Source organism: Ricinus communis, chromosome 4 (assembly GCF_019578655.1).
Source record: "Ricinus communis isolate WT05 ecotype wild-type chromosome 4, ASM1957865v1, whole genome shotgun sequence".
Classification (NCBI taxonomy): Eukaryota; Viridiplantae; Streptophyta; class Magnoliopsida; order Malpighiales; family Euphorbiaceae; genus Ricinus; species Ricinus communis.
Genome location: NC_063259.1, coordinates 27,442,228 through 27,467,000, shown reverse-complemented (window position 1 = coordinate 27,467,000; position 24,773 = coordinate 27,442,228). Strand labels below are relative to the sequence as shown.

At 34.4% G+C, this 24,773-nt stretch overlaps 3 protein-coding genes across 3 annotated transcripts; all 3 read right to left on the bottom strand.

Moving 5' to 3' along the window:
* Positions 1-1,266: 1,266 nt before the first annotated feature.
* Positions 1,267-5,671, bottom strand: LOC8266379 (zinc finger CCCH domain-containing protein 43). The gene is made up of 6 exons (XM_015726006.3): positions 5,017-5,671; positions 4,557-4,622; positions 3,695-3,835; positions 3,330-3,602; positions 2,269-2,535; positions 1,267-1,724 (listed from the first exon to the last, which is right to left on the bottom strand). Exons 1-6 carry the CDS (start codon positions 5,542-5,544, stop codon positions 1,515-1,517), a joined length of 1,485 nt encoding a protein of 494 aa, XP_015581492.1. The 5' UTR covers positions 5,545-5,671; the 3' UTR covers positions 1,267-1,514.
* Positions 5,672-7,249: 1,578 nt separating this feature from the next.
* LOC8266380 (lysine-specific demethylase REF6) lies at positions 7,250-16,344 on the bottom strand. The gene is made up of 7 exons (XM_015724671.3): positions 14,957-16,344; positions 13,939-14,017; positions 13,587-13,654; positions 13,357-13,507; positions 12,174-12,850; positions 10,955-11,668; positions 7,250-10,216 (listed from the first exon to the last, which is right to left on the bottom strand). Exons 1-7 carry the CDS (start codon positions 15,822-15,824, stop codon positions 7,461-7,463), a joined length of 5,313 nt encoding a protein of 1,770 aa, XP_015580157.2. The 5' UTR covers positions 15,825-16,344; the 3' UTR covers positions 7,250-7,460.
* Positions 16,345-20,387: 4,043 nt separating this feature from the next.
* On the bottom strand, positions 20,388-24,744 carry LOC8266381 (DNA-(apurinic or apyrimidinic site) endonuclease). Its single transcript, XM_048373455.1, has 9 exons — positions 24,321-24,744; positions 23,790-23,882; positions 23,124-23,268; positions 22,737-22,938; positions 22,077-22,155; positions 21,683-21,744; positions 21,318-21,404; positions 21,032-21,135; positions 20,388-20,640 (listed from the first exon to the last, which is right to left on the bottom strand). The coding sequence occupies exons 1-9, from the start codon at positions 24,552-24,554 to the stop codon at positions 20,567-20,569; spliced, it is 1,080 nt and encodes a 359-aa protein (XP_048229412.1). The 5' UTR covers positions 24,555-24,744; the 3' UTR covers positions 20,388-20,566.
* Positions 24,745-24,773: the final 29 nt, after the last annotated feature.

The following is a 24,773-nucleotide window of genomic DNA, read 5'->3' as shown; positions in this document are numbered from 1 at the left end:
GTAATATGTTATTTCTTAAAATTAGAATAAGTGTTTAATTAGGGATGTAACTTATTAATTAATAAATTAATAAAAAAATTATAAAATTATACAAACTTGAATACTATATGTCAAAAATAGTATACATTAAAATAGAAATTTTATGTATCAAGAATTAAGCAAATGTGTCATAAAAAATTTAAAATATCAGAAATTAATATATATAAATTATCATTATTCGTTGTCTCATGTTTAGCTTGATTATGTAATTGGCTTTAACATTAATAAAATTGAGTGATTAAGATTTTATTAAGAATTTAAATTTAATTTTTAAAATATGGATAGTATTTTTTTAGTTTAATTAAGATTTAAATGATTTAATAAATTATTTAATATGATTTATTACGTCAATAATAACATGAGAGGGTACTAATCATAGACTACGTGGACTCACTATTTTCCTGTCCCATTCTCTTCCATAAACGGAAATTCATTAATTAGTGTCTCCTTAATTGCCTATCAAATAGTTTCAGATTTCTAGTATCGCCGTCTTTTTTAAACAAATTTCTTATTGACTAATTTCTGTAACGCAAGGATAGTCGTAGGCTTAATAGTCAACTGTTTTTATTAGAAAACTATAATGTCTTTTGCAGCATTAGAAGCGTCATAGGTTAGCCTTGAGGTTTTGACAAAAATCATTAGGAACAACAGACTACTGGCACGGAGAAGTCACAGTATTACAAGAACATCTTGTAGTTTTAGGAAAAAGGCAATTGAACACATGCCTTGTCACTCCCAGTCACAGACAGACAGTGCAGCAGCAATAGTATTACTATTAGTAATGCGTCCTTTTATAGTTTCAACAACGTAGGAGAGGAGAAGACATCTGCATGATATATCTACATAGATGGGGCCTACCCTAGAGTGTGGACGTGTAATAGGAGTAATATTTTATAAATTAGATTCACACGTACGGGCTGACTGTTTCGTCGTGATCTGAGGTAGGGCTTAAGAAACAAAGTTGGTGTTGTTACCCAAGTGGTGAACTGGAGGTCAAGTGTCTTGCTCAATTCCAAGGAAGGAATAACTGGAAAATAAAATACCACTTCTGTATAAATAATGCTATAAATTCCTAAGGTTATTATTAAAATTATTCCAGTCAGTAACTTTTTAAGAAGTGGCCCAGCTGTGCACCCTTTGACTTGTCTATAGAGATGGCTTCAATTTAAGGTGCAGTTTGATGAGGTGTCTCAAATCGAAAGTGGACAACACCAACACTGGAGGGGGTTTGCCATCAGCTCCTGATTTCTTGTATTGTAAATAACATAAAAACAAGACAATTTACATATCCAATTCCACTTTTGGTTTTGTAATAACACAACACATAGAAGTATATAATGCCACCCTTTGAAAAGCTTGTTGGCCGAGAGTGAAAGTTAAATAAAAGATCCACGTTTCGCTGAGAGAAAACTTTTAAAATCCTGTATACTTGGATCCTAAAAGAAAGCTAGCTAAGAGAATTGATGCAAAAGTTCCTACACTGACTGCTGAATTGCAATATCGCTTGCATTTCCACTTAAAGCCATTTTAGCCTCTTCTTTAGTGCCAGAGTCGCTGAAAGGCATACGCACATCATCAGCAGAACCTGTTGTTGATGAAACTGGTTGTATTGGATGGTCGAATTTGCAAGCAGGCCCAAACTTGCAAATACCATAGCGGCTGTAGTACGAGCAAATGTTCTGACCCTGCATTTCAAATATAATTTATTGATCATGCAAGCTAAATGTCAAGATGTGATCATTCCTAAAAGATAAAACTGCAAATATGAGTGTCTCAATTCAATGCATTTATGTAATGAAAAATTCTGGAAATATTGCTTCAGCGAGGGTTCCTTTGCCTGGCAGAATCCTCATATCAATTTATCTGTTTATATAATTTCCATTGCTATTCAAATATAGCAAAAGAGGTGATGCCTTACTTCTACAAGCATAAATTATACTCTAGAAACTTTCCCAACATTAAAACATGAGATGAAGCATAAAAACATATAAACAGAATGAGGCGAGTACCTTTATCGTACAGATGTTACTTCTGACATTACTTCGCATCCAATAAATTAATTAAAAATAAATACAGAAGGGCTATTCTCTGATATTTTGGAAAAGCATAGACTACTTGATCCACTGTTGTCCTATTCTCTTCTATAAATGGAAGATGATAGTTTATCAAAATTATATTGGAAACTTATTATCCATCATGAGAGCATGCTGTTAGGAAGAAGAAACTTACAGGTCTCAGTGGCAGGCCCTTGTCACTAAGAACACATGGAGGTGACTTTGAGATGTGATTCTTTGGGTGATGATATTTGCAGTTAGATTTGAATTTGCAGTCCCCAGTTTTCATAAAATAACTGCATTCTGGTTGACCAGGTCGTTCTGGGAATTCCTCAACTTGTATCTGCTGCTGGTGTGCATAGACATTGGTATCAGTAGCTGGATTGCTAATAACATATGCTGGAGGTTGATGCATACTCCTCTCTGGTGGATACATAGGAGCCTTGACAAGCGACACAAGAATATAATCATCGGAAAATGGTTTTGGTAATAAATTTTGCAAGCAATTTTGTGAAATAAATATACACAACAAAAACACAGATCTAAAAGTTTAAAGCACTACCTCGCATCAAACTCAGTTTATTATTATATCTAAAAGCATAAATGATACTCTTTCATAATATTTTGCTTAACAAGGCTAACAAATTGTCTTCAGTGCTAATTTTGCTCCATTGTTCTCCAGGCACAAGCAACTCTTGAAAGAGTCAACTAGTAAATGGCATGCAACTGAGCCCAAGAGTTGAGTCCTCTCATCATTCAGCTATACAGACAAGAATAATCCTATGCACCAAATGCTTCTGTTGCGTCGATCATAATTACTAAGAGATAGTGACCCAGTTGATATACAAAGGAAAATTGGGGAACAGAAAAAATGCTACATAACCACATTAAGTCAAACAAGAGGTACTTCTTGTAAAGCTTTTGGGGGTCATCAATCATTATGCATTATTTTATCATATCCTATATGTTCTCCTTTGCCTACTTTCAGTTTCAACATGTATTCTTTCAGTTTCAACTGCCAATTGCAAGGACTAAAGAAACAAAGAAAACACCAACTTTGAGACAAATATTTATGAATAGAACAATATCTATTTACTTCGAAAACCATCCTGAACATATTAAATTCTAATATAAAATAAATTAGAAAATTGCAAAGCAATGGGGACCTTTGACTATTTTAATAGCTATAGTCAACTAAAAATGGGCAAAAGTACCATAGAGTGGAAAATAACATACTTGATATCCATTCCATTCTGGATTTTGCGAAGGAACCCCTTGAGTTGGTGAAAACATAATTGACATAAAGGAAGGAGTCTCATTTAGTCCTCCTGGTGAAGACCAAGATGCTATATTTGACTGTAACGAATTCTGTAAAGAAGCAGATCCACCATTACTGAATGCCAGAGGGTCACTCCCTCCCACAGTGGTGGGATCTGGATGATTAAACCGGCAGTTAGCTCCATACTTGCAGGAGCCATTACGCATATAATACGGGCACTCTCTCTCCCCCTGCATTCATGAGTTAGGTTCAAGTTTCCAGTAAACATAAATAGGTGTCAGAATGTGCAAAGAATAACTCCAGATGCATTGAGAATAGATACCGGGCGGATTGGCAAACCCAGAAAGTTAAGGTCTAAAGCAGGGAACACTGCTGTTTTTGCTTGGAGCAGCAGAGGTTTTGCTCTTGAGTGATTGTATCTACAAGCTTTTCCATATTTACACCCCCCTGTCCTTAAGTAGTACTGCAGTTAACTCAAGAAAGTATTAAATAACAGCAGGAACTGTTATTCATGAGCCATGCATGCCATATTCAGCCAACAAAGATGTCAACATCTTCTAAGCTACCTATTAAACATTTACTCTTCATGGGACAAAAAATAAAGCAGTCATTACTTATTATGAGAACCACATGATTGATAAACTACCAAATGTCTTGCACAAAATTCACCATATCACATATCTCATATTTCTGGGATGCATAATAAGTTAAAGGAAATTTGTATAATCATAGCTTCGACTATGCGTTAATGCCTTGACTTAAGGGAAGGTATAAACTAAGATGAGTTGTAGACTGGCTAAAAAAGTAAAGATATGCTTGTACAGATGAAACTGAGCATGATAGTTAGGATGACTCAACATGCAAATAAAATAAACTTTTATCCTTAAAGTCATGATTCATAACCTACTTTAAGGACCGCATTACACTATCATACGAATCTCATTGGAACAATAATAAATGATTCAGCACAACATCAATTGCAAGAGAACCAATCAGTGTTTTCTTCGTGGTGTAATAAAGTAGAAAGCAAAAGAGATAAGAAAAAAATGGCCTAAGATGCAAAAGGACCACTGGAAAAAAAAGTAAAAACATTATGCGCTCAACTCATAAAAAGTAATTCTTTTTCTTTTTTCCATTTTCTCTTGGATTCACATATTAAACATAGAAGATATAATGAGTTTAACCTTGCATTCTGTCTGGCCTGGCCTGTCTGTTGCTTCTTCCCTTTCCTTCACCTTCTCCTTGGAAACCTTTTAAAAGTGAAATTCAGATAAGAAAAAAGTACATACACACGCTCATACAGACACAAAAATTAGGGCACTTATCAACTCATACAGTTCCAAAAATAGATCTTAGAGCAATAGAGGACCCAAAATTTCCTGCAATTTCCTTTACACTGCCAATTGTCAAACCAGTAGAAACTGAAACCATAGAATTACTTTCCAGCAACACAAAGAAGTCCAGTTGATAATAATAGCACAAGCAACTTTAGTATATCTGATGAAAACACAAAAGCCCCTTTCTTTCGTAAATTATATTTCTTCCAGACCCAGCAAAGCCCTTGACATCTTCTAAAATAAGATGCAATAAGCAACAATCTTAGACCAAAACATAGAACCAACAAAATATGAAGAACAAAAGTACCTGCATTTTTCTTTTGACAGGATGATTAAACTTGCAATTAGATCCAAATTTGCAAGTACCAGTTTTCATATAGTAAGAACAATCTTCAGCTTCAGGCCTCACTGGATACTGATATTGATTATGCCTTCTATTAACCCCATTATTACTTCTCTCGTCTTTCTTCTCCACATCATCATCATCATCATCATCATTACCTACCTTATCATAATCATTGTTATTAATATTATATTCTTGTTCTTCTTCGCCGCCATTACTTTCTCCACTGTTAAAGCCATCATCTTGATGCCATCCAATTGAATCTTTCTCCCCCTCATCATCAAAGTCATCCTCTTTATCTACTTCTTCAAGTTTTTTCTCTTCAATTTTTTTCAAATTGAGCTGATTCTTTAGCTGTTCATGGATTTCTACTTTCTCATCAGATTGTGTAACAGCAGCATTGCAAGAGTAAGCAGCAGGCGATTCAATCCCTAAATTAGGGCTTTTATCGCAGCTGCTAGTAACACAACTTGATTCTTCACTGTTTTCCATTACTTGCACATTTCAATTTAGCAAAACCCTAATTGCAGAATATGTGTTTATTTCAGGTAGTGAGAGAGAGAGAGAGAGAGAGAGAGAGAAAGAGAGAGGGAGTGAATGGTAAAGTGACAAATTGGTATTTTTACGAAATTGGAATAAACAAAAGGGTAGAAGAAAAGGAGTGGAAAGTATGAATCTGTTAATGGTAATATTTATAGGTCAAAGTGTCAATTTACCCCTCAATTTAGAGTAAATGGGACAGTAGTTTAAACTTCTAACTCAGTCAATTTACTCTGGCAACTTCTAAAAAGTAGATAATTTTTCTTAATCAAATATGAGCACTTCACACTAAATGTCAAATTGTTTAAAGTTAAATCTTTGTTTGAGTTAGCATAAAATTATTTAGTTTTTAACAAATTTAATTTTAATATATTAATTAAATTAGTTAAATAATATTTTATTAAAAAATAATATATAAAATTATAATTTATAAAAGTATTTAGCAATATTTAATTTTAACTTCTTCTAAAAATAAAAATCTTAACCTATTATTTGGTTATATATATATATATATATATATATATATATATATAATGAATATAATTAGTTATTGATTTTTATTAAGTACTAAGGTCGAATTATATAAAATTAAATAATTTAATTTAAAAATATATTTATAAAGTTTGATAGTCAATATAATTAAAAGATTATATTGAATCTTTTTATAAATAAAATACTTTGATTATAGTAAATTAATCACTTTAACAAATTATCAGATAAATTAGTTAGAAATTCAAAATCCAGAAGAACTATTTATTGACTCCAAATTCAGAGGCTCCAGTAGCCATACATTTATACTATACATATAATTATACAATTTTTTATTATTCTTCTTTTTTTTAAATGGAAACACATTGTTAACATAAAAGTAACAAATTTGAGTTATTTTCTGGTGGATGATAATAAAATAAATAAAAAATAGTTATTCATTTGAGTTTTATAAAATAAAATACTAACAGATCACTTTATGATGAAAAGATGATTTAAATTGCATTATTAAAGGATAAATAATTGTTTTATTTTGTCAAGTGATGTGATTAAGGCAATTGATTTTAAGATTGTGAAGAATTACGATACGATAATGATTAAGGCTAATTTCTAAGTCTGTCACTAAATAACGTTTTTCCTATACATTTTAGGCAACGTGCTCCTACTCAGATTCAGTCAACCGTACAAGTATCTGTTGGACTTTCTAAAAGAAGAAAAAGGAATCTATTACTGTTTGGATAATGGCTACATGTTTTTCTTTTTATTCTATTTTTTAAATGTAAGTTATCCCTCATATTAAATAATTTGTATTAATTCTGATTTAATAAATAACAATAACAGCATACAAAAAGCTTAATTCATATGAGACAAACATTATTAATATTTATGTTTCTTTTTTTTTTTTTTTTTTTTTTTGCAAAGGGATCTAATTTGTGAAGCTTTTAGTTCCCAAGTGTTTCTTGCCAAGGCCCAAGTTGTGTGTTTCTACACCCAAATTTATGGCCTTGGCCTCATTGACTTTGCCATATATGATAATGCCTAATTGGAATGATAAATGAGCTTAAAGAGTTAAAAAATTTCAGGGTATTGATATTACATAAACTTGGTTACCATCAGTCCTAAGTGGGAGCCACCATCAACTCCGAAAAAGATCCATTAGAGATAAATATATTTCAAGAGCCAAGCAATTGGTCAGATTGCAAGTAAATAAATGGGGCTAATTAAGACCCATCATAACAGAGAAATAATGTTAATATGAATGACAATTACAGGGGAATTCTAACCCTATCCTTCAACCTAGTTTTCTACCCTGTCAATTGAGCAACAGTTGCAACTAGCAATGTTAAACAAGAACAAAAAGTACATTTTTTTTCTCTAAATCAATTCCTGCTTTTCTTCACCGAATGACCAGTCTTCCTTTTATGACGACTGAAATCTGAAACAAATCTGAATGTCTGCCCACAGCCTTCCTCGGCACACACATAAGGACGGGCACCTGTGTGAACACGAATGTGTTCGGTCCTTGCCCATGCCCATTTGAATGTCACCTTGCAGCCCTTCCAGGGACACTTAAGGGGGCGATCATCCAGGTGGACTCGGCGGTGCTGCACCAAATATTTGTGTGACAAGAAAGTCTTACCACACCCCTTGACTGGACAAATATTTCTTTTGTGTACTGCTAGCTCTTGTTTTGAGCCAAAACTCATGGTGCACCCCTCAATATCACACTGATATTCTGCATCCTCATCCTTATTATTTTTCTGGCCACTCGCCCGCTTGACTGCTGAAGCACTGCCCCTCACTTTTTTCTTATTGCTTTGCAGCTTCTCCTTTAGCTTTGTTTCTGATTCTTTTGATGCTTTTGAGGGCCTCTTCCTAAGGCGTGTGCTAGGGCCACCTTCCACCTCCTCTTCAACATGTGACTCAAATAGTCTGCCACTTTTACTATTCCGAAATCCAGGATTCTCTTGCTTCACTTCCTTCTCTTTCTTGATTGACTTAGAATTCTCTTTCTTTTTTGCTCGAGCGGTCCCTTGTTTCACATGCTGAATACTCTCTCGATTCACTTTGCCAAGGGTCCCTGATTTCTGCTTGTTTCTTAGAATCCTCCGGTGCTGCTTAGTTGAATTATCCTCCAGCAAATCATCTGAAACTGCATCTTCCAATTCAGCATATTTGGCTTGCTTGCTTTTAGGAGTCTTGCTTGGGTGCCAACGAGTATCATCCTCTTGCAGATCATCCGAAACATCCTCCTTCTCAAAAAATTTGGTTTGCTTGCCTCTAGTAGTCTTCCTTGGCTGCCAACGTGTATTTTCTTCTTGTAGATCATCTGAAACATCTTCCCTTTCAAAAGATGTGACCGGTTTGTGTCGAGAGGTCTTTCTTTGCTGCCAATGGGTTGCCTCCTCCAGATCATCTGATACATCCTCCCTCTCAATGAATTTGACCGGCTTGCCTCTAGGAGTCTTCCTAGGCTGCCATTGAGCATCATTCTCCTGCAAATCATCTGAGCAAGCTTCCCTCTCCATAATTTTAGCCTTCTTGCTTCTAGGAATTCTCCAATGCTTAAGATGAGTATCATCCTCCAGTTCATCTGAAACTGCATCTTCACTCTCAACAAATTTGGCCCTTTTGCTTGTAGGAATTCTTCGTTGCTGCTGAGAATTGTCCTCCAACGAATCATCTGAAACTTCATCTTCCCTCTCAACAAATCTACCTTGCTTGCTTCTAAAAATCCTCCTGTGCTGCAGCTGTGTGCTTTCATCCAGTAGGTTATCGGAAACCTCACCCTCCCTGTCAACAAATTTCTTTTTCCTGCTCCTGTGAGATCCTGTGCACTGCTGAAAGGTATTTTCCTCCAGCATGTCATCTGAAACTTCGTCTTCCCTCTCAAAATATTTGGCTAGACTGCCTCTAGAAACCCTCCTATTCTGCTGAAGGGAACTGTTTTCCACTGAATCATCTGAAAGTGCATCTTCACTCTCAAAATATGCAGCTTGTTTGCTTCTGCGAACTGTTCCTAGTGGCCGATGAGAACTCTCCTCAAGTGAATCATCTGAAACTGCTACTTCCCTCCCATAAAACCCAGCTTGTGTGCTTCTAGGACCCCTCCCGTGCCACTCATTAATATCTCCTTCCAGGGAATCATCTGAAATTTCACTTTTCCTCCGAATATATTTGACTTGCTTGCTTCTAGGTTTAGGAATTCTGCTATGTTGCTTTTGGGAATTGCTCCCTATTAAAGTATCTGAGACATCATTTTCACTGTCAATATATTTGACCTGCTTGCTTCTCAGAATTCTTCTATGCTGCTGCTGATGAGTATTACCTCCCAATGAATCATCTGAAACTGCATCATCTCTCTCAACAGATTTTGCCTGTTTGATTCTATGAGTTTTCCCATGCTGCTGATGAGAATTATCCAATGAATCATATGAAACTTCCCTCTCAATGTGTTTGGTTTGCTTCCTACTATAAACTTTTGTGTGCTGCTTATGAGAAACATCCTCTTCTAAATCATCTGAAGCAGCAGCTTCTGTCTCTGGAGATTTGACTTTTTTAATTGGCCTAGTCACCGTTGTCAATTTCCTCTTCCTCACAGATTTTGCGGCCGCCAAGGCAGTTTCAGTCTTGTAGAAGTTTTGTAGCTTTCTCTCGACCTTCTCATCCAGCATTTTCCAACCATGAAAACTTCCGTCTTGCTCTTCTTCTTGATCCCGATCCTCAGAAGCATTTTTCAATAGGAAATTATGAACTTGATTTGACATCCAAACTTTCCCACACCATCTCCCAGCCACCACTTTTTTCTGCTTGCCAGACCTCCTTCCATATACATTTAACTTTGTGGGAGAGCTAGCTGGAGAAACACGACCAAAAGCTTTGTATATAACAGAATTGTATGGCATCTGCTTACTATAAAGAGAAGAATGGCTGAGACTGGCACTGTAAAAAAGATTGATCCCCAGCTTTACAGCCCAGTCCCCGTTCCCTGGTATTGCTTCCTCACTATCCAGGGCAGATTGGATATTCTCCTCGTCATTTTTGGTGGCATCCCTGAAAGCAATATCATTCCAGAGGTGGTCAATTCCCAGTTCTTCAGACACTAACTTTGCCTCAGCTTCTAGCCTGGGATACTCTGCAAATATTTCCATAGAAATTACAAGGAAGCATATAAACCATAACATTCCAATACATGCAGAAATACAAGCAAAAAGCATAAAGATCTGCCAGAGAACTATTTGGTTAGGAATTCAACAGAGTTATGACATTGGTCATAGTCATATCATTAACGGTGGCTTGTCAGACTTTATCAAGTATATAAAGGACAGGTTACTTCTACTGCAGGGCTAGCTCATGAGGAGCTACTTCCTTTATAATGTAAAGGAGCATAAACTCAGTTTCAGATGACTGATGACTTAAAACATTAATATAAAGCAGTTACAAATTCCATCCAAAATATACATCACTTTTTCTCAATAAAACCATCTCCATTATACACCATAATCTTGTCAAATCTCAGCACAAACAAAATGGGAAGACAGGATATTAATAGTGGAAAATACAGCAGGAAGGTGGTGCATAATGGAACTAAGTGTATTTTGCAAATTGCCATACAGTAAATCACCCTCTGACATCATGGGAGGAATGTAAAATACGGTATTACAATTTGGATCACTTCATCCATTTACTGCATGATCACCCTCAACTATGTCGTAACAACTAAGGTCATACCCCAATATCACCGCTAAAGTAATTGAGCAGAAAACTTGATGTTGGCAAGTAAAGGGCATTGGGAAAGCGAATTTGGAGACAACAAGGAAAGGAAGTGTTATTCGAATGAAAACTTCACGGTGAAGTTAGTATCATCACATACCTGGATGACAGAGAAGCAATATATGCACTCCTCCAATTGAACGAAATTGCTGTTCCACTTCTACAGCATGCTCAAGACAGAAGACGTGCATACGAGAAGAATCTTCATCAGATCTTTGGGCAAATGGCATATCCCCGTTCCCTCTTGGAACAACTCTTCTAAACTTCATTTTTTCTGTATCATGGACAGCTGGGGAACAATTTGAATTTATATGTGAAATTGACACTGCATCTCCAAATCTACACTCCGAACCATTAGGTTCCATATTATCTGTTCCAAAGTCAAGAAAGCAATCAGGAGTTCCATCCTTGAAATTGCCCGCTCTATCTCCATGTTCTTTATGGCAATCATCAGTTTGAAGAGAAACTTTATCTCCACAATCAAGCGTTACTAAAGATAGAGTGTGACTAACAGTTTCATCATGATGACACTCTTGCTTGAAAGAAGGCAAAGCACAATTCTGATACTTATATTTATTTTCTGATGAGCAGGTTGGCATGTCAATAGCATGGTCTGATACATCTGGTTCATCCTGGTCTTCCTCAGAGTCGGATGAATTTCCATAATTCAAAGCCAATAGGCCAAGAGCAGAAGATTCTCCCTGCATTGTAGCATTGGAATTCACTTTACTTTTATCTATCTTTTGAGGCTGATAATTAACAGACTGAACAGGAACATCATATAAATGATCCACAACACTGTTTTCCACCCATCCTGTAAAAAAACGGGTGTCTAAATCAGCATCTAAAATAAGAAATCATTAAATAGACAGAATCTACACATAAAAAGAAAAATAAAATTGGTAATTTAGAGAAAAGGCTTCAGCCATTTTGATGTCTATACAGTGTACGGTTTACATTTATTCATATTTGATCAACCACGTACATCATGTAACCTTTAATGCAGCATAAATTTTTACAAAGGGATGAGAGGGTATTAAAAATACAGTGGGTCTCCAGCTAGCCCAGACCCCCACCCCAACCTTGAGGATCAGTTCCCCACCAGTAGGATTCAACATTAGCACACTATTTTTGAGGATCTGTATCAACAAACTCAAGAAATGTGTTACCATCCCATCGAATGTGTGCATAGCATAATTGGTACACATGGTTCAGGTCAATATAGCTGATGAGTGACAGAATATAAACTACAAAATACTTGACTGTCTTATATGTTATATCATGTGATATAGGCAAGACACCATCCATTTAAAACATACCCGTAGGCTGATCCAGCTGGCAAGTATTTGGGTCTCCATTGGTAGTGGTCAACCTATTATTAGTTGCTCCAGACCCAACAATCCAATCATTAAAGAAGCTACAATCAGCAGACATGAGGTATCTAGCAGCTGTTTCCGTTGGTTGAACGACAGCAATGCAATCAAAGCTCAAAATTCCACAAGTGACACATGAAAAAAGTCTCTGATCAGACAACTTATCACCATGAGTAGTACCCTTGTTTTCCGTTCTAGTGTTTGTGGTGTGCTTATTCTCGTTTCCGTTCAATGAGGAAAACCTATTTCTCTCGCACAAAGAAGCAAACTTTTCTTTAACTGAAATGGTACCTTTTGATTGGTCGATCCCATAGTTCCTTTCTGGCATAGTTTCATCAGGAACTAAGCTTTTTGAGGATTTCATAATCCCCTTGTTAGTGCATAGTCCAAGGGAGGGGTTCACTCTTAACTGCGACCCAACACGTAAATCTGAACAAACAGATATGTCTGAAGAACTCCGAGGAAGAAGAACAACTGAAGATCCCTTTCCAAGGATATGAAGCAGCTCATTATTGTGAATTACATTCTGGACAAATTGTTCTTTAACCAATGTTTCTCCTTCACCCTTTTGCTTGTCTTTTAGTCTAGAACTCCGTGGTTTAGCACTAATGCTCACAGGCATTCTGCAAATAGAATCATAAAATGAGGCAGCCTATAGTTACAACAGTCAATTCTATGTGAACTACATCATTGCGTACCATCATAGCAAAAACATCTGGCAGCACTCAGGGAAACATTTCACCAGGAAATTACATTATTTAAGTTATGCATAAAAGACAGTTAACTGGACATAACATAGAAGCATATAAGAGAACATGACGATGACAATTGTCTTATCACAATACCACAAATTTCTAATAATGCTAGAATTGAGTTAGTTTTTCTGAGAAAGTCTTCCCAGCATCACATGATTGGATACTTCAAATCAATTAATTTTTTGCCAGCTTTATATTTATAATAAACAAATCAAGAATAGCTGAATTCATCAAGAGCTCTATTAAGTTTCAGTTCGAAATAATTCAATTCGAAAAAGCAGAATCCCTAGGAAAACATACAAGGAATTTATTGGAAATGATAAGAACAGTATTCCAGCAGCAAGGATTTAGTGGCACTAGTGGATAAAACAAACCTTGTACATAACTCTAGTGCAAGATCATAAAGTAACTGGAAATGAGACACCATTGGAGGATAATTAATTGAAGCTCTTCGAATAGCAGCATCTTTAGCAACCCTCAACCATTCAGGAGTTGCAATATTGGCTGCCTCCCCACAATTAAACCCTAAGTGTCAAAAACGATGAGTGTCAATGACAATCAAAGAAGCACAAGAATATTGAACTGAAATACAGAGGTTTCATACCATGACTGAACCCTGAATGATAGGCTCTTGGGAAAGTGACAACAAACTCCCCAGCATTTTGCACTAACCTGATTAAGATCAACTAAGAAGTTACTACTTACACAGATGACTCCAGGGAGATTGAAAACATTGGATACACAAGTTATACTATTCCAAAGATTATTTTCAAAGTTTAGTTCACAATTTCCTACTTGTAAAATAAACAATGGCGTCTTAAATTAAAAAGAGGGTCTTTCTCTTTAGGACGACACAAGGTCATTAAAAATCAGATCCCAGAGTGTTACATAAGCAATTTGATAGAAAATTCCGAGAGAATATTGAGGAGCAAGAGTAGGACAGGAATGGAAGGTACCTGCAGCATGGTACACCAGCAGTAACAAATACTTCAGGTGACATAACTGTGGTCTTCTCACCAAGAACTGAAAATGTAACTGATAGAAGGCAAATAAAAATGCAGTTAGTTGATAGATATATATCCATAGCAATAAAGTCATGTATCATTCTCTTAATTCCAAAAGAAAATTTGCAGGTAAACCAGAACAAAATCATTATTAACTATTTTAAATAAAAAGCAATCGTAAAGGACGACTAAAAGATAAATAGCACAAACATATTCTCATAAAGAAATCAGCATTCGTAGATAGGTGTCTACTGTGCATAAACCTAGCCTGCTCTTTTTCAAATAAGAGATTCAGTTTAGGTTCTATAAAGAATGTCCGTATTATTTGTGTGCAAGATCTCTTTGAATAGTACTTCTCAAATAATCAGCCAAGCTTCCATCAAAGTTCACTTCGAGTGACAGCCTCACAACCAAAGCAGCTAATAAAATTAACTACTAAGATATCCAAGAAGACATCCTATGTTATGCTCTATCCACCAAAACAGTTTAACACACTTGATGCGTCACAATGAAGACACAAAATATGCTTCCTATCTTTCTCGCATCTACTTAATCACACAACACGATTGGGAAAACAAAAGAGTATAAGCATCCACCCAGTATCTAATCAACACCCCAAACTTACAAAGATTTATGCTAAATCACTTCAAAATTTATTTAACACTAATAAAATTGCAGGAAAGGCAACATAAAATCTTCAGAACCCTTAAAGTTAGATATGTATAACAAGCCTTGTTACATCATCCACAAAATAACAATCAATTGTCACCATTCTCAAAACTCACATTACTCAATAGCCTATCTTACTAATTTAATTTGGTCACTCGGAACATTCTCAACTCCCACAACTTTTGAAATTATACAATTTTCCCATCTGGCTTAATAATACTAATGCTGCTAACTGTTGCATTTGAAATTGTGCTTGCATATTACTTAATTCAGAATAGTTTAATCTATAACAGCAACTCACCAAGTGGATTTATCTCTCCTCCATACCCATGATCTCTTACCACCTCCTCAAACGCAACGGCAGCCTCTTTAGGCACACCATACCAAGTCTTCCCTGCCCCCAAATGCAAGTAATTCAAGCTATGTAAATCATGATCCTCAACATGCCAAGCAAACCAACTAAACATCATAGCAACATAAACCATAGGTGAGGTAACCCCAGGTATCTCCTCCTTCATAAACCTCAACAATGACCCTTTTGCCCTTGACACTCCTCTCATATTCCACTCAGTTTCCCCTACAGTAACTCCTTCAATAATCTCTTTTCCTCCACTCATCTTCTTCACTGAGAAAGCAGAACCCGGCATGTCATTTGCATACTCTACAGAGAAAGGTTTATCAACAGTAGCTTTCCAATAAAGGGTTTCAACTTCTAAAGGCGAAAAGGCTGTTTTCTTTGGACATTTCTTGAAATAACTTTTCTCAAAGGATTTAGCTTTAGCTTCAAATTCTTGAAAAGTATAATTCTCTCCACTTTGCCACACGGGTTTCTGCACTGGCCGGGGCTTTCTCGGGCAAAACCCGATCTGCTGCTGACGGGTAGTGAATGTGGGTGCTGATTTGGAGCTGCTGGAACGAGCAGCAAGAGACCTGTTAAGGTTAGCAATTGCAGCTTTTTTAGGAGCTGCAAGAACTGGAGGGACGATTTTGCAAATACCATACTTAGAAGCTTCTTTTTCAATTTTGAAAATGTAGGCAATTGGATCTTGAAATTCTGCTAGAGTTGGATGATACTCTGGTGCTAATGGTAGGTTTTTAAGCCATTGAAAGACTTCTTGTGGCTGCTGTGAAGCTGTTGGCTCTGTGACTAACCCACTAGGAGCTGCCATGAAAAACTTTAAAAAGATTTGAAATATTTATGTGGGTTGCGTTTGGATTTGTGGCTTTCTTTCTCATACAAAGTCCATTTTTGGACTTAGAAGAGAGAGAAAGAAGAAGGAGATGGAGGTGATCAGATTCTTTGCTTCATTTCACTTTTCTATTTTTTTTCCTTTTCCTTCTTTTTCTTTTGTGCGAGTGTATATATTATGTTAAATGTTTTTCTATTTTTTTTTTGTCTCTGTTTGTTGGGTTTTTTAATTATTTATGAATTGTTTTCTTCTTTTTTTTGGTGGGGGGTTTTGCTCTGTTTCAATTACAGAGCGGTGAAAATGGAGAGGCAGAGGATGGAGCAGAGAGAGTAGTGAACATGTGAGAGTGGGGTTTTATTTTGGGTTTGTATGTGTTCTGTAAATGACATCACTTTTGTTTCTATTTACAGTTTCTACCACTGTTTAGCTTTTCAACGTAAAATTTGACTTCAACTTTCACCTTCCTTGCAGCCCTTTCTGTTGTAGTCTTGAAACAAAAACTAACTTCTTTTTATTTTTTTGGGAATAAACAATTTTCATTTGGTCTAAATCAAAGCTTAATAGGTTTATAATCTTTCGCAATGTCATTGTTAACTTTTAATTAATACTTTTTTAATATTGTTCACGATAATTTATCTAATTTTAAATGATTATAAATCTTTATTTTTTAAGATGAAAAAATTGTGAAATTATGATTATTCGTAGTTTAATTAATGAAATAGCTCGTATAAAATTATAAAGAAATTTATTTCAATATCTAATAATATGGTTAATTATATTCGTTTATCCGGCTTCTTTTCTTTCTGGTTTACTGAATTTAGATTAATTCAATAATATTATTTTTTTAAAAATTAAAAAGGTTAATAAATCTAGTTGGATTTTAATTACAAAATTAAAAATTCACATTACACATATAGAAATTAAATTTTATATTTGGTAATAACAAAACAAAGATTAACTATCTATAGATAAATAAATATTTTATGTTCAGACTGTCATTAGATGATTAGGATGTCAGCAGAAAAAAAGAATATGACTGTTAAGTGAATAAAAAGAATTTAAAAATTTAATCTTTATATATATTTTCTATATTAAAAAGTGAGTGTAATTTAAGAATTTATTAGAATGCTTTAGATAATGTAATTAAATTATCATATTTTTACTATACTTAATTATTATCTGATGTAATATTATGGCATAATGTATTTTATAATTAAATAACATACTCAAAGAATATAATATGACATCCATTGTTAAGAGATTAAACAAAATATTTTTCTTTAATTATACTGTTTTTTTTTTGTAACTTCAGGTTTGACTTGGAGTGTGGTCAAACGGAGTCTGCAAGAAAACCCATCGGAACCGTGACATGTCAAACGATTGTAATTAATGTCAACAGCCGCAGGAAAAAAGAAGAAAAACCAGAATAGTTTTTTCGGTTTAATAATCTTTTGTTGAGCATCCACCCGTCACGTGATGATTGGATTCACTGTAACTATGGTGGGCTATAGGGCCCGTATTGGGAACAGGCAAAACTAGCTCCTACTCTAATTGGAGCATTGTAGGAAGGAGTAGCAGCAGCAGTGTTGTACCCAGCGGTACAAGCAAAGAAGCATAATCTGCCTTTTATTGCGAGAAATGGGATATTAATAGGGCAGAGTTAGGGTGTCAACTCTTCTTCTTTATTTTTTTATTATTTAAAAGAGGTTAGCCTATAATTGTAATGCCTTTTTCAAATCATTGTATGTCATCATCTTGCCTTTGTAACCATCTCTCTATTGTTACATCAAAAAATAAAAATAAAAAGTTTACTTAAATTTTATAATTAGTCTTTAAAAAAGGCCCTCCATAAATTATTTATAATATTTTATTAGTAAACTGTGATTAAATTTAATAAATCTAATGGTTTAAAATATATATAAACATTAATATTATATGATACTGAATAAATTACCGACATAAGTCATTATGTAATATTTTTTTATTCTAATTAATAGTCAGACATATTTTTAATAAGTTTTTAATGATTTCTTTATGATAATTTTTTTTATAATTCTTTTTTTGATACTCAATATGTTGTTTGAAAATTTTATTATTTAAATTGAGCCATATATAAAAGAAAACTCATTTATTATTCAAATCAATTATTATAATAACTTATTTTTTTAATTTATTTTCATGTTTTATATATTTTCACATTAATTGAAATGAATGATTTTTCTTTTTTGGTGAAAACCGGCCATCTTTATTGAAAAATTTAAAAAGAGTTAATAATAACTACTTTGTGAAAGGATAATATTAAAATCATGTAATTAGAGAGATATAGAAACCTTATGAAATATTTGAACTGGGGTTTGCAGATTTTTAAAAGAAAATGAAGTTGGAAGGATTTACTGAATTATCAGATACAAATACTCAATTACTACTAATCCTAATGCTATTTATCTATTAATCATGTCGACAGGTGTAAAATTTAGTTGCACTTTTGTGACATGTCCACCGCACCAGTGAGCCACTAGCGGCAGCCAGCCAGCAATATCATTTTTCAGCTGCCCACTTCGATGCCATCTCTAACTTAGACTTGATGAAATTAGCCCCCTGAAATTGTGTTAAAGGATCAAATAGATCCAATTTGAACTTTTTCATCAAATAAATCCTAAACTTCTATTTTAGAGCCACTTAATTTCCTAATCTTCAATTGAGGGACGCGTGTCGTACACTCTTCAAAAGTATATTAGAATTTTTTATTTTTCAATTAAAGCATTTTCTTAAATTTTGAGTTAATATATTTAAAAATAAAATAAACGTGTTGTAATTTTGGTTATTGTGATAATTGAGTTAAATAATTAAAAGTGAAAATTACTTTCTCTTTAAAGTATCTTGTTTTAAATTGGTGATGGCAAGTTTGAAAAGAAAATCACGTATTTCCAAAACGAAAATAAAAAGTATTTGATGAAGTTGTTTGTTATGTATTAATTGGTCTCTTTACATCTTTGTATCTTATTTTTATGGGTTTGATTCTCGTTTCTTTAGGATGATGAGTGACTACAAGTTTGAGATGGTCAATAATTGCTTGCAGGAATTTCATTTTCATTTTCATGGACACAGTAATAACTTTTTTGATTTTTCAGATTTTTCTTTCTTTTTTCTTTTTAACTTTTAATTTTATTTTCTTTATCAATTTCAGTTTTATTTTAATGGGAATTGTTAGAATACTAAAAGGAATAATCTTTATAGGTACTTTCATAAAATTGATGATATTTATAGTTGTGGGTTGGTAGTAGTATTGTCGACTAGTTCATGAAATAGATGTGATAAGTCTATAGAATGTGTAGATTAGAAATAGATATATAATAGTTTTAAAAAAAACGGATATATAATAAAAGAGAACTATGAGAGAGAAAAATAACAATAAAAATGAGTAGCTTATGAAATGAAAGATTATTGCAATGATCGGTAGTAGCAGTAGTATGAATGACAAAGGTGAAAAAGATGAGAAAAAAATAAAGAAAAAAAATTATTAACTCATTGGAACAGAGAGAATGATGTCCGGATATTTAGTCCACCTCCTTTCACCGGCAATTGCATACTACATGCAAGACTTGGTTAAAATTTGGAGTCATTTGGTCTATAAATAAAAATTATAGACTTATTTGCTAAAATAGTTTAAATTGGACCAATTTAACTCTTTGATACAAGTTTAGGGTGGTTTTTGACCCTTTGTCCAAAAGATAATGCAAAGGGTCCGCTCTTCCTTAAACACCCTTATCTCATATCATCCATCATTACTCCCCCCATACATTTCTTGATTCTTTCTTTACCAGTTTATTAGTATTATTTTAACCTTTGCACACTTGCTGATTTTAAAATTTTCAAATTTTAAAGATTCAGACTAGTTCCATATTGTTGCGGACCTATTTTTATAAAGAAAATAATACCCTTACCTTTTTTAGTTTGCGTTTTTTGGAAAATAAAATAAAAATAAAAGCATAACTTGCTATCTTCTTGAAAAAACCAAAATTTTAAGAAGTAGCTAATAAAGACTTTTATGTAAAAATAAAAATAAAAATAAAAAATGAGAAGTAGTTGGGAAAAAAAGTAATGCCAAACTGACCCTGAATTGTTCTTAATTAAAAGCATTATCGACTGTAACATCTAGGCAACAAATAAATGGAAAAATTAAAGAATGCATGATGCGCGCTTCAATTATATTATTAGAACCAAAAACTTCCAAAGCAAAAATTATGATCTTTAGATTCCACTTGCAACTGCACACAACACAGCTCCAATCATCTCTCTTTCTTTACCTATGTACAGCATCGTTGTTGGTTATCCATGAAATTGGTCCCCACGGAGAAAACAACTTCTCGACAAGCATATATGTATATTAATAATTATCAACCAAACCCACATTAACATAATACTACAAAAGCAACCTCAAGAATTTATATATATATATATATATATATATCTTATAAGGAGATAAAATGCGAGGAGCGAACTGCCCGTTAAGGCAGCCACCTGCCATGTGAGGAGTGGTGGTAGAACAAATTTCAGCCTAACTAATCATATCTCATTAATCCCAGTTAAAGGATATGCATCCATGGTTAGTTTGATAGCTAATAAACATACACCAAGCAATTCATCCTCATAAAGACTTTCCGCTCAATACATCTAGAGATTAAATAACAGCTTAATCACAAGATGGACATACATGTAAATTAACTCTCCCGGGAATCACAAGTAGTCGGCACAAGCTCAAGAGAAACTGGGCAGTGATCGCTTCCATAGAAACCTGCCAAGGATTTAGCATGAATTCAGTTAAATGAATTTCTCTTGGAGAAAATCTGAATAGGGAAATAAGAAGAGATTACAAAAAAAAAAAAACAACGCAGTCATTCACAATTTACTACGGATCTCAATTCATATTATAACTGGATTTATGCTAATTACATTTGGACAAGCAAAATAAACCTACAACCAGATAAACCAGAACAAGAATGACGGGTATAAAGCCCAAAACCTCTTAGATGGCATTTAGTTTTTTTCCACCAGACCAAGACCTTGGTGGCTCAACTCATTAAATGGAGGATAAAAAGATTTCCCAACTTAACTTCACTAAGTATAAACAATTTGCATGGCACTTCACTAGTATAAGCAATTTGCTTGGCATAAATAAATAACACCTTGCAACTCAATTCCTTGTCCATGCATCTCACACGAAATAATCCTCCCTTTAAGTTTCTCCGAGACTATGAAATAATCAATCCGCATCCTTTTCCCTCGATACCTACAATAAAACTACTTCTTAGGAACTAAAAATATATCACTCCACATAAGGGTAATACAACAATTTGAAACACTTCAATGGTAAGAAAAGAATGCATTGTTTGAAAAAGATAAGAAAAACATAATCAAACAGAAATATGCAGTAGAAATATTTTATATGCCTGACGAATAGCTGATCCATACTTTCCAATAGGGTTTCCAGACCATGAAAAGCCACGCTCCATGTCCTTCTCCTTGTGCAAAAATCTATATGCATCTATTAGCTTTCCCCTGGAGTATCCAAAACAGAACATTAGTAAACAACAAAAGATAAGAAACTTTCAAAGCAACAATGTGAATCTGCAGCATATGGAGTTCAAGAGAGTGAAAAGAACATTGCTGGGATGACGAGTAATGCTAAATTGATAGTGGAAAAAGTTAAATGAGAAACATTAAAAACTGACAACTCATCTCAATCTATGTAAGGGGAAAATATCAGTTAGGGTATGGTTATGATTCCTAATTGCTAAATAAAACAATCGCGATACATATTCAGTGGATGCACTCACTCTCTCAGAATGCTACCAAAGCGTTTCCTTTCATTTAAGGTAAAGCCCGGCTGCCCACAGTCCTGCAATGACAAAAGGCAAGGTCATCAGAACTGTTTAGATACTAAACAGTTGAAATCCAAAGAATATCAAGAAAACTAAAAAAACATCCACACATACAAAAGTAACCCAGATGATGGAGATCATTTAACTCGACACAAGCAATTTCATTTACAAGGACCAATAAATTCTCCTTGATGTTCAAAATGCATGAGATCCAACAGGAAATTACAGTTGTCCAGTAGATCATCTTTCCCAAAGACTTCTGGTGCCAAAGGCAACTTGAACAAGATCATGCATCAAAGTTCGCATGAAACTAAAAAATGCCAGAATATGCTCAGACAAATACTAACACCTCTTTATTTGGAGGAACATAACCATTTTGCTTTGCTGCAATGAAAAATTCAGGATGGCTCACATCGATCTCCTCATGGCTGCACTTTAGAAATCAAAACTTTAAGTATAAGATCATTGATAGAATACTAAGTCCTATTAAAATTAGACACATAAAGCAGATCTAATTGTGAGAACACTTTCTTGAGAAGTCAAGAATACTTCTCTCTAAGTGTAACCTGACCAATCATAATCCCAGACTACTGAATCAATTCATCACGCTTTGAAGAATGAACTGTGCACGAGTCAATGTACCACCATTTCTTTTTCAGTTAATTAACGATCATCTATAGTTTCTTGACCTTAAAGACACGTGAAGCAAATGGCAGTCAGTGCTAAAATCAATCCATCTAACCATGGTCTTGGTAGCAACTATGTGAGGACATACTACACTAAGTGTTCCTATCTTAATAAATTCCAAACAAGAAATTCATGTTTATGTACGCTAAACCAATGGTAGAGTATTTAATTGATAACATAAATAATTAGCTTGGGTGGTGCTATATAGTCAAAATATAACAAAGACCAAAAAAAAAAACATTATACATACAATTGAAAAAGGCACAATGCCATTTCTCTTCCACTTAATGAAGAAAGGACAAAGAGAAAGGAAAATACTAACCTAACATTCAGATCACCACACCATATAAGAGGCTTATCTGACAATTGCACGACAAACTCCAACATCCTTTTGTCCCATTTTCTTCTCCTCTGAAATGAGGTCTCCTCCTCTTTCCACCCATTGTTTGGCGCATATGTATTCAATAAACGAAATGACTCAAATTCAGCTAAAATAACCCGGCCATCTGGTTCATGCTTTGAAGCTAATGACAGAGAAAAATGTAGAAGAGACTATCACCTCATATGCAAATATGATAAGAGAAGAAAAATGAAACAATTTCCATCAGATAAAGAAATTAGGTCCAAATTATTACTGAGTTCACTTATTCCCAAGTGAAAGATACTTCATATCAAGAGCATGAACCAATGAAGATCTGAAGCAAACTACCTGATTTGTCGAGAGAGAAAGAGACCTTTATATTATGGAAACGTTTCTTTACTAACAATGCGGTCCCTGCATACTTTGAATCTGCAAGGGACCACCAAATTTTGTAACTTCCAAATGGTGGACTGGAAAGAGCACGCATCAATATCTGCATGATTACACAAAAACTAAAATAGGTTATAAGTAAATGTTAGACGTTTGACCTTCATACACATTTCTTCAATTTTACTTGCATGAAACTGTTCTTTATGCCTCTCCAAGAACTTATGAAAATACTGCATTCCTAAAGAATTAGATGTTACAATGCGATCCCATAATTTTCTTTTCTATTTTGTTTGTTTAGCTTGAAACATCCTACATATGACATCCAAGTTCAAAAAAATCGTTATTTGTGAGATAAAAGATAGATCATTTGGAAATATTTCCATTTTCCGAACAATTACTTCTTCCCTCCTGGTGCTAGTTAAAATGTGAGAAAAACTCCTCAAGCATGAAAATCTCAAAACTTGCATGGGTCAAGAACCCAAGCAAAGTCACAGTCTCACAATGCACATCGCAGGTTTACCAAGAAAACTCTTCATCAACTAGACAGTTGGGTAATTTTTCAAATCAGTTACAGCTCATATTGTAGGTGATACTGTTCAAAATTATTCTATGTATAGATGTTACCTGCTTTTCCTCACGGGAAGAGCTCGTGTCATCTTTCAACTCTCCTGGGTTTTTAGGTGCACCCTTTGAGCCAGCAGCAGGCATCCTTACCTCCTACATTAACATACAATTACATAGGTTCTTGCTCACATAGTTACTAAAGTTAACTCAGGTTTGGATTAGTATGTGATTAAAACAAAATGAAGTGGCATCATATACACTCAGAAAATATGGAAGCTATTGTGCAGTAAAGAGTTGAGAGATGGCATATTCTGAAATGATCTAAACTGAAGGAGGAGCAAGCGATGCCAAGTAAGACCTTCAAAACGATCTATAGAGATTAATATTATTTTTTTATAAAAAAAAAAGAAACATATAGAAGATTTGAGCTTTACGAAGTAAATACTCATAGCATCACAAAATCAAACTTCATAGACCTAACTCATGAAACACCCCCTTCATATTACAGCACATTTCAAATTGATCAAAATCATGTACACAATAAAGCCAAAAAAAATAAATGGTAACACAGAGAAAGAGAGAATGAGAAACCTGTATGGCAATGACATCAGGATCAAGGGTCGAGACAAATTTAGTGAATTCAGGCCAGTCATTCTTAGCTCGGAGAAGCAAACTATTCGCATTCCAGGTTATAAACTTCAAGGGCTGCTTGTTGGTCGTGTTATTGTCACCGTTCTCTCCTATCTTTCCTTCACTGTCTTCTTGTGCGAGTGCTGGCTTCTTTGCTGACCCTTCTTTCTCTATTGGCTTGAAAAACCGCTTCATTTCAACAAGATCAAAACTCGCAACTTTTTCCAAAGAACTTCTGTGTCTTACGATTTTATGATTGTGCCATTCCCGTTAACCAATGGGCAGAGAGAGATACAGATAGAGTGCACACGGTAAGAGGGTGGAACTCCAGGCTATAAGCGTGCAAGCCAAAACGCTCCCTTTCAAATCTTTTAATTGGAATTGGATATTAACAAAAGTGCAATTATGTACGCA

What these genes read in the sequence shown, in the direction of transcription:
- LOC8266379 (XM_015726006.3), bottom strand. Translation starts at nt 5,544, where the DNA reads ATGGAAAACAGTGAAGAATCAAGTTGTGTTACTAGCAGCTGCGATAAA. An exon ending in CAGAATGGAATGGATATCAA is followed by an intron (nt 2,536 to 3,329) that starts GTATGTTATTTT and finishes TCGCTTGTCAAG; the next exon opens with GCTCCTATGTATCCACCAGA. An exon ending in AGGGCCTGCCACTGAGACCT is followed by an intron (nt 1,725 to 2,268) that starts GTAAGTTTCTTC and finishes TTTGAAATGCAG; the next exon opens with GGTCAGAACATTTGCTCGTA.
- LOC8266380 (XM_015724671.3), bottom strand. Translation starts at nt 15,824, where the DNA reads ATGGCAGCTCCTAGTGGGTTAGTCACAGAGCCAACAGCTTCACAGCAG. An exon ending in GCACTAGAGTTATGTACAAG is followed by an intron (nt 12,851 to 13,356) that starts GTTTGTTTTATC and finishes TTCTATTTGCAG; the next exon opens with AATGCCTGTGAGCATTAGTG. An exon ending in ATTGCTTCTCTGTCATCCAG is followed by an intron (nt 10,217 to 10,954) that starts GTATGTGATGAT and finishes AAATATTTGCAG; the next exon opens with AGTATCCCAGGCTAGAAGCT.
- LOC8266381 (XM_048373455.1), bottom strand. Translation starts at nt 24,554, where the DNA reads ATGAAGCGGTTTTTCAAGCCAATAGAGAAAGAAGGGTCAGCAAAGAAG. An exon ending in TTTGGTAGCATTCTGAGAGA is followed by an intron (nt 21,405 to 21,682) that starts GTGAGTGCATCC and finishes TGGATACTCCAG; the next exon opens with GGGAAAGCTAATAGATGCAT. An exon ending in TCTGGAAACCCTATTGGAAA is followed by an intron (nt 21,136 to 21,317) that starts GTATGGATCAGC and finishes GTTTTATTGTAG; the next exon opens with GTATCGAGGGAAAAGGATGC.